Source organism: Lates calcarifer, linkage group LG1 (assembly GCF_001640805.2).
Source record: "Lates calcarifer isolate ASB-BC8 linkage group LG1, TLL_Latcal_v3, whole genome shotgun sequence".
In the NCBI taxonomy this organism is placed as follows: domain Eukaryota; kingdom Metazoa; phylum Chordata; class Actinopteri; family Centropomidae; genus Lates; species Lates calcarifer.
In genome coordinates this window covers 22,048,055-22,061,049 of record NC_066833.1, presented here as the reverse complement: position 1 = coordinate 22,061,049, position 12,995 = coordinate 22,048,055, and the positions used below count along the sequence as shown (strand labels likewise).

The window sequence follows — 12,995 nt, the reverse complement described above, 5'->3', positions numbered from 1 at the left end:
TTATTGTGAAACAGATGATATGATCACTTTTCCATTTTTCATTTATCATTCTGCTGTGACCTCCACCACATGTTTGGCTAAGTGACACTCTCCATAAATCGAAATCTTTGTTCTGATAATTGTTTCATTTCACCAGATCAATTGTCATATCCACATAACACACACCTCAATACAGTGAATGTAATGAGGAAGCCTGGGAGATGTTGGCACCCAGCAACAAGTCTATTAAGCCACTAGAAGTCTAAACGTCAACAAGACCAATCCCACTCAGCGCTAATCTGCATTCATTACTATGCAAACAAAACAATCCAGCCTCATATATTCTTTCAAAGTCACCTTTAGATTCAGACACTTTTCTCATATAGACGCACAGGCAAGTCAGAATCCTCCTGAGCACAAAACAAACAGCGCATCACAGCCGCATGTAGAGAGCCACACCAGTCAGGGAACAGAAAAGGGAACATTTCAACAAATAGAGAATAGCATGGCACTGTCACATGGGGAGCACAAAACAGCAAATAACAGAGACAAGGTCTGATGGTAGCCCTTGGAGCAGCTGTCATATTAAATAATAATGAAGGATCTATTAATATGCAAAGGAAGCAGCAGCCGACTGGCTTAACGCTGTCATGCCTCTGCATATTGTCAGGATCTTCATCATTAATTAACATGCTAGCTGCCCCATACCTGCGCCAATGTCAGAACATTCTTACAACAAACACCCCAATGCCTGTGCCCTCCGCAACTAACTCGTATAATTAAATTAAAATCAGATTAACTTCACATCAGTACACAAAAGACTGACTTTTATGACTTTCTCTAGCAGTGATAAAAAAAAATAAAAAAAAATAACCAGAGCTTATCTGTTGTGTTTCTGTTCTGTCTCTGTTTGGGACTGCACCATGGGCAACAATGAAAACACACTTTATTTATCAGGCAAGCAGGATAAGTGGAGAAGAGACACTCCATGTCAATGAGCATGGCCACCTAATTTTATGCATGGACTGGTGGCAGCACAGCAATGACAAACTGGGGTTGGGAACAACGCGACTCTTAGGTACACTGCACCACTTGAACTGTGCTATCCACATCATGACAAATTTAGTATCAATTACAGAGCGCACTAACCTTATGACAAGCAGCGGACTGACAGAGGAGGGGTAAAGGCACAAAGAACTGACACTATTACCTGGTGCAAACTGGATCTATTTTAAAGCAGCTTGAAGTGGCACCAGATTAGATGATCCACTCTTGAAGCTGACATGCTAATTGTACATCAAAAGAACATAAATATTACAATATGTCTCCACATTCTACACTTGTAAGAAGATCCAGCTCTTTGAGGCACTGGTATCCACACACTTGTACAGTAAGGCAGAGCCATCTAGCATTAAAAAATATTGTTTTTATCAGTAAAGTACAGGATGCACCCTGGTAAGATGTAGGTGACATTCATTTCTCTAATGGTAAATGCAGTACTCTTGTGTTATTCAAAAGGTTGAAGCCATATCCAGGACATAAATGAATTATATTGAAGCTGCTGCTTAAGTAGTGGCCAGAGTGTGAGTGGAGGCCCTCTCCACTTTAAAGGAGATGTCATCTCAGTGTGGTGTCAGTCCACAGCAAATAATCCGATTTGAGGGCCAATCTGCCTGTAATGCATCAGCAACTGGAAAGGCTCCAGTGCAACCCCCCACACCCACACCCCCGCCGGGCCTGAATGCAAGCATGCACGCATTCAGACACTCACACATACACACGTGTGCTTTCTCACACATATGAGGGTATTTCCTTAAATGGAACCCTAAGCATATTAAGATGTCCTTTTCTAAATGGAACTGGTGTCAAGGGCAAAGATACATATGTTAACAATGTGTTTCACATAGGCTTCTCTGGTCCTCTTAAGAGTGTGAAGAAGACATCTTTCCACTGTGTTGAATATGGTCGTTGATTTGAATCTAATATGATTTGAGTCTGTGCCTAATGACTATGTCTGATATCTTCCAAAAAAAAAAAAAAAATGCTGATCCTGATGATACATGAAGAAATCAGCAAATAAAATTACTTTTTTCACTGAAAAAGATGAAGTGAAGAATTACACACTGGTTCTATAAACTCATTCTTTCCTACAAAGCCTAGGTAATTTTTTTTTTTTTTTTTTAACTTGCCAAATTTAAGCTAGAGTCAACCACTCCTTAGTGATAAGGGGCTGGGGGAAAAGCACCAGCATTGTAAAACCAGGAGAGAATTGACTTTTTTTCTGTGAACAAAACATTTCATGGGGTGTTTCACTCTTTCTCTGCAGCCCAAATTAAAATGTGCAGTGGCTTTTTTGTGGAGTCTTGGAGTATTGGTGAAGCCTCGGAAAAAGCCGCCGGCTCATATTCCGTCTGTGTGTGCAGGCGCTAACTCATCTGAAAAATGAACTAATATGACATGACATGATAGTGTAACTATTTAAGACAGTTTCTCCATGTCGGTTTTTTATCATCAATCAGTACATCTGGACATGACAGGGAGATCAATTAGTCGCCTACTTAGATGCTAACTTCTGTGTGGTCAATTATACTTGATTATTAATCTGTCAAAATTTGTATCTTCCTTGACGTTTAATGCTTAATACTATCATCAAAACAATAACTGGTTTAATTAGAGCACAGAAACTGATGGAAAAGTTCTGTCTCTCCACAGTTAGGAAGCTTAAGGCAGTTATGAGAAGACCAAAAACCTCAATTACTTTATCTCTGCCCCCTGAATACCCTGACTAAATGTCAAGATCATAGAGTCCCTCTGGGCTTAAAGGGGATGATATCAAAAGGCTTTTCTGTTGCTTTATGTTCCACTAAATAACACGGGTCTTTCTCATCTTTGTCCTCCTCTGTGTTCACTTCGGCCTTTAAGTTCGCCTTCTATACTACAGCGCAGATAGCCAGTGACCTCACCCTATTCCCAGAGTTCAAAGCACTAGCCTGTGAGCCTCCATTATACTGAGTCACAAGGATTCAGTACATTTCTGTGTTTAATACTGAATTTCAAACACCTCACATATGCCACTTTGCTGAAGGAAGAAAAAAAAAAAAACACTTCCAGACTGTTTGGATGGAAAAAATGTGTGAGGTAAGATAATTACTAGTCTGTTGAAAGTGTTATACACCAAAGATCACCATGGAAAACCAGCTGTTGTGTTTTATCTCTTTGTAAAGTACTACACTTAATAGTTGGTTAAATACAATGTGTAGCGTATGCCGAGTGAGCATTCAAAGAGCTCCTTTCGACTGTACGATATCATTAAATACATATCAAAAAGGAGAGCAAAATATGCAAATCAGAGCACTTACAGCCACCAACATCAAAGCAGTCACAATGAAGCCAGCCACAAATAGAACAAAAGCATTAGTTGCAATAAGACTTGGCCCAGGGGTAAGTTAGGGCACAAATGGTTGTTGTTGATTCTTGTGGCGATAAGCTTGCTTTAGCATCACTACTGCCTATGTACATATACCAGTGGAGTGGATTTAATCGCACTAATTAGAATGCACTCAAGGCAAAATGCAACATCTACTGGAATAATCTGAGAGAAAAGATCTCCACTCCAATTTATTCTCCCCCTTTTGGTTTCCGGGGGTTGAGCAGAGGATCTGTTTTTGGTAAACGAGTGAGCGGCTGGTGTCTGGTGGTTGGGTGCATGTGTCACTTTGGACTGGCTGCCATTTCGAGGACAAGCTCCGGGGAGGCCACTTGTAGGGAGGCTTTGTGTATGTGCGTGTGAGTATGTGTGTGTGTGTGTGTTTGACAGTAAGAAAGAGGGAGACAGAAAGAGACCCAGACAGAGTGAATCAGAGCCTTAGCCACAGCGACAGAGCACTACAGACTAAGACCACACCGTACCTGTGGGTGGGATCATGCCAGGAGACATGAGGCCGGGGACTGAGTGGGGCATGATGTGGGGGTTCTCTGGTGATGTCACACTCTGGGTCCTCTTCGGAGGCCGGCCGGGTCTGGAGCTGAAACACCAGGCAGAGAAGGAGGAGAACGCGGGTGAGAGACTTGGAGGAGACTGGCAGAGGGAGGGAGGGGTTGTGTGGGCGGTGGTGGTGGCAGGGAGGGGGGTGTTAACATTTGGAGCACTCCAGAATGCAATTCCATTCCAAAGAGCTAACATGTACTGTAAATAAATTTCTTTTCAAGGACAGTTGCTTTCTGCAGCTCAACATAATAGACTTCCATAACTAATTAGATTACACGGTGAATTCATTTCCTTTATTGAAGATCAACCACTTTTTGATGCATAATTCATAACCCGTACCTCGTTACCTGTTCCTCCGTATTAATATCCCCACACTATTTGAATTGCCTCGTTTGCATATGCTAAAATCCAGTGCGCGGCCCTCGGCCTGGAAATTACATGTTAACTTGTTATAATTATTGCAGTCAGGCCACTATTGATTTATGAGACTTTTAAAAACCAAATATGTGTAGTTCTGGTAATGAATGATATTTTAAGGTTCTTCAGGAAATTAAAAGGCAATGGCTGCCTTAGGAAATGTTCTGCTTGCTTGATTTAATGCGTGCCTTAGCTGGAAGGTGGTGTGACAGAGTGATTCAGACCTGTTGGACGGTTCTGATGGGGGAGTTTTATTACACCAAACGAGGGGCACAGATCCAGCCGTGATAAATGACTGTGCCACCTTACTGTGGAGAAGAAAAGGCCTCCAAAGCAGATACACCCCTGACTTTCCACACATCTTACTCATTCACTTATTAATACAGCTTCGAGTTGCAATCAATACCTACTTTGCTGGCTTATAGTTACAAAGAAAAGCCTACAGGGTGAAAAAAAAAAAATGCAATGAGCATATAATGAGGGGACCAAGATCCTATAGAGGTATATTCTTTATGAACAAGGAACTGGATGTCTCAGCCGAAGATGAATTATGGTGACTTGACTCAGGTGACATATTGGCTTCATACATTATTTCACATACAATAGTCCATTTCAAGCTTAACCAGGATACTAAGTTCTCTCCAATATGAACTGAGTTTAATCCATCTTTAAAACACCAAAGGGTTCCTGTAGTGTGCTGTAACTATGGGAGGAAACCTGAACAAACATGGGTATGTTTTATATAAAAATGACACGGCCAGAAATAAAACCTGGGACGTATTTGTTAAGCCGCTGTTCTCGCTCTGCGAGGACTGCATTCAAGTTAGTTATTATTCTATTAATACAGCTTGAAGGGTGTGCTAACTTTGTTATACACTTATGTCACTCTCAAGTTTGTTGCAAGAATGATTTGTTTTAATGCTATGGAAATTCTCGCCATAAAAATATACGGTGTGTGTATATACACACATACACATATATATATATACTAACACATACATACACTGACTCTGTTGTATGTTTTCACTGTATGTACTGTAGGTTAAATGATTTTTAACATGATCGTGGACTAATGTTTTTTTTTTTTTTCCTTAAGTTTATAAGCTGTTTATATCCAAGAAAGGTTTACAATGAAATTAACGAATGTGACCTACTAATAAGCTCATCTGATGACTCATTTTGGGCTTTATCAACCAGTACAGTATATGGAGTTGTTTGTGTTACAGTACATTTCACTACATTTCCCAAAGGCAGTATCTACAGGGTGATGCAGTGTTTTAGTTCAGATACCACACAGCCTTAGTAGTTGAATTTATTCAGCCGTGTCTTGTGAGGTTTATTTACCTCAGTCCTGCTAATAGAGTGCACTCGCTCTATCTGTCTGAATGTGCTGACTCTCTCATATACCAGCTCTGGAGGTTTTAGGAGTAAAAGCAGACCTTCACCCAACTGTGTCCTTTTGGAGGGAAAACACGCAAGTGATAGAAAGAATTAGCAAGAGGGAGAGCGAATGACAGAAGGTAAGAGGAGGGTGGTGAGAGTGAAAGAGAGGGAGGAAAGGGAAGAGAGAGAGAAAGAGGGGCAGAAAGAGAAATGAGTGCCCGCTCAACCCACGAACGTCTGGAAATGTAATTCCTATTTCTATAGAAGCACCTCTTTGATCTTATGAGAGGGAGAGATCGCAGACAGTTTTGCTGTCATCACTTTCACTTGTACTCTGGCTGAATTATTTATGAAAGACCTCAATAGAGGGTATGTGATGGGTAAAAGGCTTTTTACCAACAATACTAAAAGCAAAAAGGCCCTCAAATGGACAAAAAAATGTCACATCAACCTTAGATCATGTCAAAGGATGTGAACCCAGGTACAAAGACCCAGTTAAGTAAAGGTAAAGTTAAGATAGGCTGCAAGAGAATCTGTCCGTGTGTTTAAAGGGATCACATTTCAGCTACTCTCTGCACACAAATAACACTGGCTAGCCATGAAAGCAATACACCAACTAAAAAAACACTTTGAACTAAGGAACCTCCAAGCAACAGGAAAGCCTCTCAGAAATGAAAGTTATTTTTTACTTTCCTTATGACTGGGTAGGTGTCTACATTTACAGAAATGGCTTACACTTTACTACAGAGGGGGTGCAGTGATTATTTTTCTTCTTTTTTTTCAAAGCCTTGTGAATCATGTAGTTTGGCATAATGTTCCTAAACAATATGTAATTTCGTTCCTTGAAACGCCACAGCTGAGGCACGATGCTAACATCCAAACAGATATGCAATGGTCAGAGCCATCCAGGCTAATAAGCTGGGTCCAGAGAGGAACTCAACCTGGCCTCAAACAAAAGAGCCAGGCTATTTATCAAGCAGCAGATGCTGATTCCCTAAATAGCCTGGCACAGAAACTGCTCCAAACTAGGCCATTATTGCAGGAAAAAAAAGATAGCACAACTGGATTTATGATTGGAATTCTGGTGCTTTTCATTTCTTATCTGCTGTTTTTTTTGTTTGTTTGTTTTCTTTTTTTCTGAATTTTCTTGCCTTATTTTCATTTTTTTTCCCCTTGTCTCTTTAAAATGTTCCAGAAAAAAAGAACCTCTGGGTTTTAAATCAGACTTATTTGGACAATATTATTTCTGTATTGGAGGTCAATCATGAAAGAATCTTATTCCCTGCTTTATTTATATTTATACTAAAGATATTCAGGCCAGTGATATCTCTGGCTTCAATTAAGGAAACAAAATAGGCCCCACCAGCTTTGGGCTGGGGCCACAAATATGTTACAAATCTATTCTCTCTTTCTTGTTTTGCTGCCATGGTGAAAAGAAAATAGTGGTGAACTTTCCCTGAACCAGACTTCCTTTAATGGCCCGGCCGTGTGTTGACCCAGCAGAGTCGGCTGGAACCTGATACTATCCAACACACTACGCTGCACAGGCAATCAGATTACACGGGGCCCAACAATACACTCCACACGAGTCCAATTTCAGTGCTACAATGCAATAAAAGCACAATAATTAAATTCACGTTCTCACCCCGTTTACAGGAAGCCAACACGAGGTGATAGGTATAATAAGAGGTATAATATCGCATGAGATATCAGGACGGTTTTAGATCTCGCTGCAAAATTCTGACATCTCACTATCAGACTCTTTTCTGTCGACGGAAGCAGTGACTGAGATCTTATTACCCAGAACGACGTTAATGCAGTGATTATGATCTGTTATAAATCAATTGAAACCACAAATGTAATGTTTAGCCCAAGTGAGAACACTCCCTTAGTGGATTTAGTTACACACAAAAATCATCTGCTCCTCCCATCTTTGGATATCTTTAGGAATTCAACCTGATTATGTCAATAGTGACTCCAGTTTGCAGAGAAAGAGCATAATATTATTTCCTGCTGGTTATGATTGAGCCATTAACCTTTTATCTCAGGCTTTTGTTTGACGTTTCTAAAAGGTAAGGATGAAGATATTTATTCCATTTCCGCCCAGTCGGCCAAAACAAGCGAGTGAATCATTCCGTCTGGGGCTTGTGTAAACAAAAGGCCTCTCCAGGTCTCTGCCAATCAGGCCTTATAAAATATTAACCCAATGTCATTGCCCTTTTAAAATCTCTCACCTAGAATTCCCTAATTGTTCCTTTTCTTTATCTCTCCAGTGCAGAGAGTAAATAAATTAACAAAATAGCTTTTATCGCCCTGAGTAACCTTTTAACTGAAGGATTATCTGGGGTTTATTTTTCATTTCTCTCACAGCGATAGCAGAGCATGCCCCATTGATTGGTTTGCTGGGGTGGTGACCAGCCATGAAAACAAGGTCTTATTGATAAAACAAAGCAGCTCCTTACCTTTTAAGTGCCAGGTCAGGCAGAAATCTAGAGGCCTCAGACCATCAGGGGTTTGAATATGCTGAGTTTATAGTTTGTTTGTTTTTTTTATTTGGTTTAATCAAACAGTTTGAAAATATGCGCACAAATCCCCTGAGAGGTTAACAATGTCTGTTGAAAGACATGGCTGTAGTGTATTACTACAAATTTTAAATCCCCACACGTAAGATAACAGCATGAGAGGAAAAGATGAAATGTTTAACTTCCTAGAAATTAGTTGTTTTAGAAACAGCCTCAGTTTGTTTTCTTTGCCTTGGAGGAAAAGCTGGTTAACAGCAATAGAAGGAAGACTGACATGCAAGTATTAGTGTAAGAATTAAAATTAAACTACAGTGTAGAGTGAAAATGAACAAATACTGATATCCCACTGTGGATTTGTGGTGATAACATACATGTATAATTAATTATCAGCTGATTTGAATGTGATCACAGTTCTCTGGCTCCCTACATGATCAGCTGCCTTAAACTCTGCCATGGAGGAGACAATAATGTTGGCAAACACAGAAGCACAGATAACATCACTGTGTATGCAAACTAACAGATGAGGAACCAAGAAGTATTTTATTAATTATTTACATGTTTCCTTTTGAAGATGATTGAAAAAAAAACTTTTTTCACTCAACTATGTCAATAATCAATTAATCATTTAAGTCATTTTTAATGGAAAATGTTGACCATTCTCTGGTTCCAGCTTCTTAAATGTGAGGATTTACTGCTTTTTTCTATTTTATGTCATTGACATCGAATATCTTTAGGTTTTTGTCTGGTTGGACAAAACAAGACATCTGAAGATGCCATCTGGGCTTTAGGACACATTTTCACCCTTTTCTGACATTCTATAGGATCATTTAATATAAGTATTTTAATTGTCAGATTAATCAATAAGGAAAATAATTGATTCATAATAGTAAAGTGAAATAATAAATATCACAATCTGGCAAAACAAAACCACTGAACATGACAGGACTACGTTGCCTTCAACATAAAGGGAAAAAAAGAAGATGATTTATATTTCCTGCTGACCTTGACAGTCTATTGGTTGTGATGATCATAATCTCAGAGTCACAGTGTGATACATGGGAATGCATTCACTCATCCATCTTTTTCATGCATCCATCTATCCTCACCTTCATCTTGTATCTGTATTTGCATTGAACCTATTCTTGGATTATCTCAATCAGCTTCCCCTTGCACCTGTCAAACACCGCCTCGCACAGGTAGCCACAACGCACTTATCTGATCTAGATAGCTGGATTACAGCGAGTTTGTGAGTGTGAGGAGAGAAAAAAAAAAACCACACTTTTATTTATTAGGGGTAGGAACAGCTGCATCCGCCTGCAAACTGTGAACCTTTGTTACGGAACAATATATCACAGATCAAATGGTGTGAAATCAAAGGCAGGAGAGAGTTAGCATCAATCCCACTAAAACCCCTTTTAAAGTGCTGTCTGTGCTCTGATCCCTGTGTGGACTAATGTGCAGGGTTGAGATCAGTAGTAGTTGGGAGAGTGGGTGCCTTCCTGGTGTTTTTGTCTGGGCTCAGGCCTGATTAGAACCACGCTGGGTGAGACCATCACAGTGTCTGATGGTACGGAGGAACTCGGAGCCAGTCACACTCCTTCCACTGCCCTTAAAGCCTGTGTCATGAAACCACAGCCAGGCTTTAAGAGGAAACCACTGTTAACAGTAGCTCCAAAGAGCTTACTCTTGTAATCACATTCTATTAGAGCCGTTTGAAGCTTCTCAGCTGTGAAATAGAATCTAAAAAAGATCTAAGACACGATAAATTGCTGATTATTCCCATGCATCATTAATGTTAAAAGCTGATTTCATAATTGTATGTCCCATAACTACAGAGTCTAAGATTGTTTAGTATCACATCAACAGACTCTGATAATGAGTAAGCAGACTTCCTACATCACGGGAACTGATGAGGAAAGCCTAATTGGTTGACTTTTCCATGCCTAATGGATGATTCTCTTAATTAAAAAGATACTGTACCAAATGTTAGAAATCAGATAGCGCTTAAAGTAAATGCAGTTAATCAAATGTATGAGAATGAGCAGTTCCAGGAAAGCCTAAATGAGATTGGTAGATATGATTTTGTTCCAATATTTATTAATTGCAAGTGCCTTTGGTTAGCAAAACAGAACAGGTCTTATCTTAAAACTGCGAGGAAATTTCATCTAACCACTCTCACTGATCTCTCTTTTTCATGAACTGCGATGCATATGAAACAAGTCTTCAAAACAAGGCTTTAAAAACTTACCCAGTCAGGGTGCCTTTGAGGATATTTAATTAAAATCTAATCCTGCATTCATTAAGGCTCACATAAATTAAGCTGTCATTCATAAGATTTATGGATTCTCATTTGCATATTGCATACAATTCATCAATTACTCAAGTATGAAAGGAGCGCATTTCCCTTGGAGCTGCCTGCTAGCCTGCCAACATTTGAAATGAGAGAAAGAGCACGACTGTCAGGCATTCACTGCAAACTTTTCCCCACAATGTCTGTGCACTGATTAATCTCATTTTCTAGGCATCCCTTACAAGATTGTACACAGTCCAGCTGCACTTTTCAATTATTTCTCCTGTCCTCTCAACTAACTTTGAAAGCAGGACGGGCTAAATGTGGACTGGGGGCTACTTTAGTCTTTATGTATATAACATGTCTTTTTGCCAGGGTAATCATAAATTAGAGAGAGGGGTTTTAGTGATCCTAATGGAAAGGAAATGTAGTAATTTTATTGCAAATCCCATCAGGCAAATATTCTGCATGCTATAATAGCATATTTCCTGTCACATTTAGAGAGGAATACATCCAGCAGGCATTCTGACAGAGAGGGGAAAGAGCGAGAGAAAGATAGAGGGGGAGGGTGGACGGATGAGAGAGAGAGAGAGTGGCAGAGAGAAAACAAAAGAGAGGGGGAGAATCTTAGTGCTAAACACATAAAAACTCCCTTTTTGGACGTGAGGCTATGGGAAACACAGTATGGAGTAAGTGCTTAAACCAAGCGGAGCGTGAACGCATCTAAGATAAAAGGTCAGGCAAAAACAAACAGACCACTCGTGAGGACGAATGGAATTAATTGACTCATTAATATGCATGGCTAATAAAGCTCAAAATCCTAAAACAAAAATCATTGTCAACCATTCCCTTTTAATGGCTCTTATTTTCAGCTTGAGAAGAGCTGGTCTACAGGGTGTATCAATCTTAGGAGGGGTGGAGTTCCTCCACCAAACAGACTTGGGGTAACCTCGGTGTTGTATGCTCATGTCCTCCCCAGCAGACAAAGGCAGAGTTGTTCTGGTGGAGGGATTAATTGAGAATTAATCCCAGTTTCTGGCAGTGGAACAGACCGGCAGTTAGAAGTGAAAGTCATCCTGAAGGGTAGTTAATTGGTTCCCCATAGCAAAAGCTTTGGAGAACAGAAATCAAGCTGCATTTTCATTAATCCTCCCCATTGTTTTGTGAAATTGTTGTGGAGAGTGACTTCAGATAGAGTCAATAGTTAAGGCTTTTAATTTGCTTTTAATTCTGCCAGTGGGGTGACGATTAACAAACCCCAAAGAACAATAGCTGTGAAAATTATGCGTTCGATTGACTCTAAATGACTCTGAAATCAAAAACCGATAAGCAATTAATATACTGTACTCTACAAATGGTAAGTACCTCCAACATGCCTGATGCGCTCCATCTCTCCCGCTCTCTCTATATATATCACTCTCTCACCACTAAAGCTTTTGAACTTTGGGAATAGCACCACCAGATTGTCGGATGTGATTAATTTCAGGTCTAAATGGACACAACAGACAGAAAGGGTGATGTAATCATAACATGAGGAGACACAGTGACTAACAGCAGAGATGGAGGTGGAAGAGAAAGCAGGGAAAAGGAGAGAGAGAGAGAGAGAGTGTGTGTAAGGGAAGAGAGACAGAGCAAAACACGCAGACAGCGAGACAGCAACGACTCACAAACACACTCCAAGTTCAAGCTAAACAGGAAGGCCGTGGTGATTAGCATTAATTGCACTGAGGATTGGAATCCTGTGTGAAACATTAAACAAAAATTATCTACTGTTTATTCACTTTTTTCCCTGATTTTCTTTTTTTTCTCAATAATTAATGAAAAGTAAATACTTGGAGGAGTCCAAAATGATCTAGGGAGGAAAAGAAATGTTTACATAATCAGAAAAAATGTTCCAGTCTTCTCTCTCTCACTCGCTCACTCGCTCTCTCTCTCTGTATACATGGAAAGGTTAGGGCTGGGGCCTGTTTCTCACTGTTTTGCACTGTTTCCCCATCAGAAGTAACAGTGTCGGTTCCCCTGAGTGTCGACTGCTGTGAGAGTGTTTGCATATTTAGATACAAGCAGCCCTGTTTATGCAGCCCCACTCTCGGCTGCTCAAGTTCACTCCAACGCAAGCTCTGATCAATTTGGCCAGCTGTGCTTTAAATGCTGTTTACAACAATAACATCGCAGCTAACAGAGCAGAGCTTAGCGTGCAAGCGCACACACTTCCCAGAGAGGAGGGGGGTGGGGGGGGTAACAACTTCAGAGGGAGCCCCCAGCATGCACATTCCCAGACGAGCATTTGTACTGAGTTAAAGTCGAATCAAAGCCTGACTCCTCTGCAAGAGACGGAAGAATTGGATTCCGTCTGTGTACATCTCTGTGATCCTTCCGGAAGAATCTCTGACTACAAGCAAAGAGAGGAAATAAC

At 40.3% G+C, this 12,995-nt stretch overlaps 1 protein-coding gene across 5 annotated transcripts in view; it reads right to left on the bottom strand.

Moving 5' to 3' along the window:
• dachd (dachshund d) overlaps positions 1-12,995 on the bottom strand; it is a 90,707-nt gene that overhangs the window by 39,650 nt on the left and 38,062 nt on the right. For all 5 annotated transcript variants that reach the window (XM_018702757.2, XM_051072289.1, XM_051072313.1 and 2 more), the window contains exon 2: positions 3,889-4,004. In XM_018702757.2, coding sequence (XP_018558273.2) covers positions 3,889-4,004 — 116 coding nt within the window. The remainder of the gene's footprint in view (positions 1-3,888; positions 4,005-12,995) is intronic.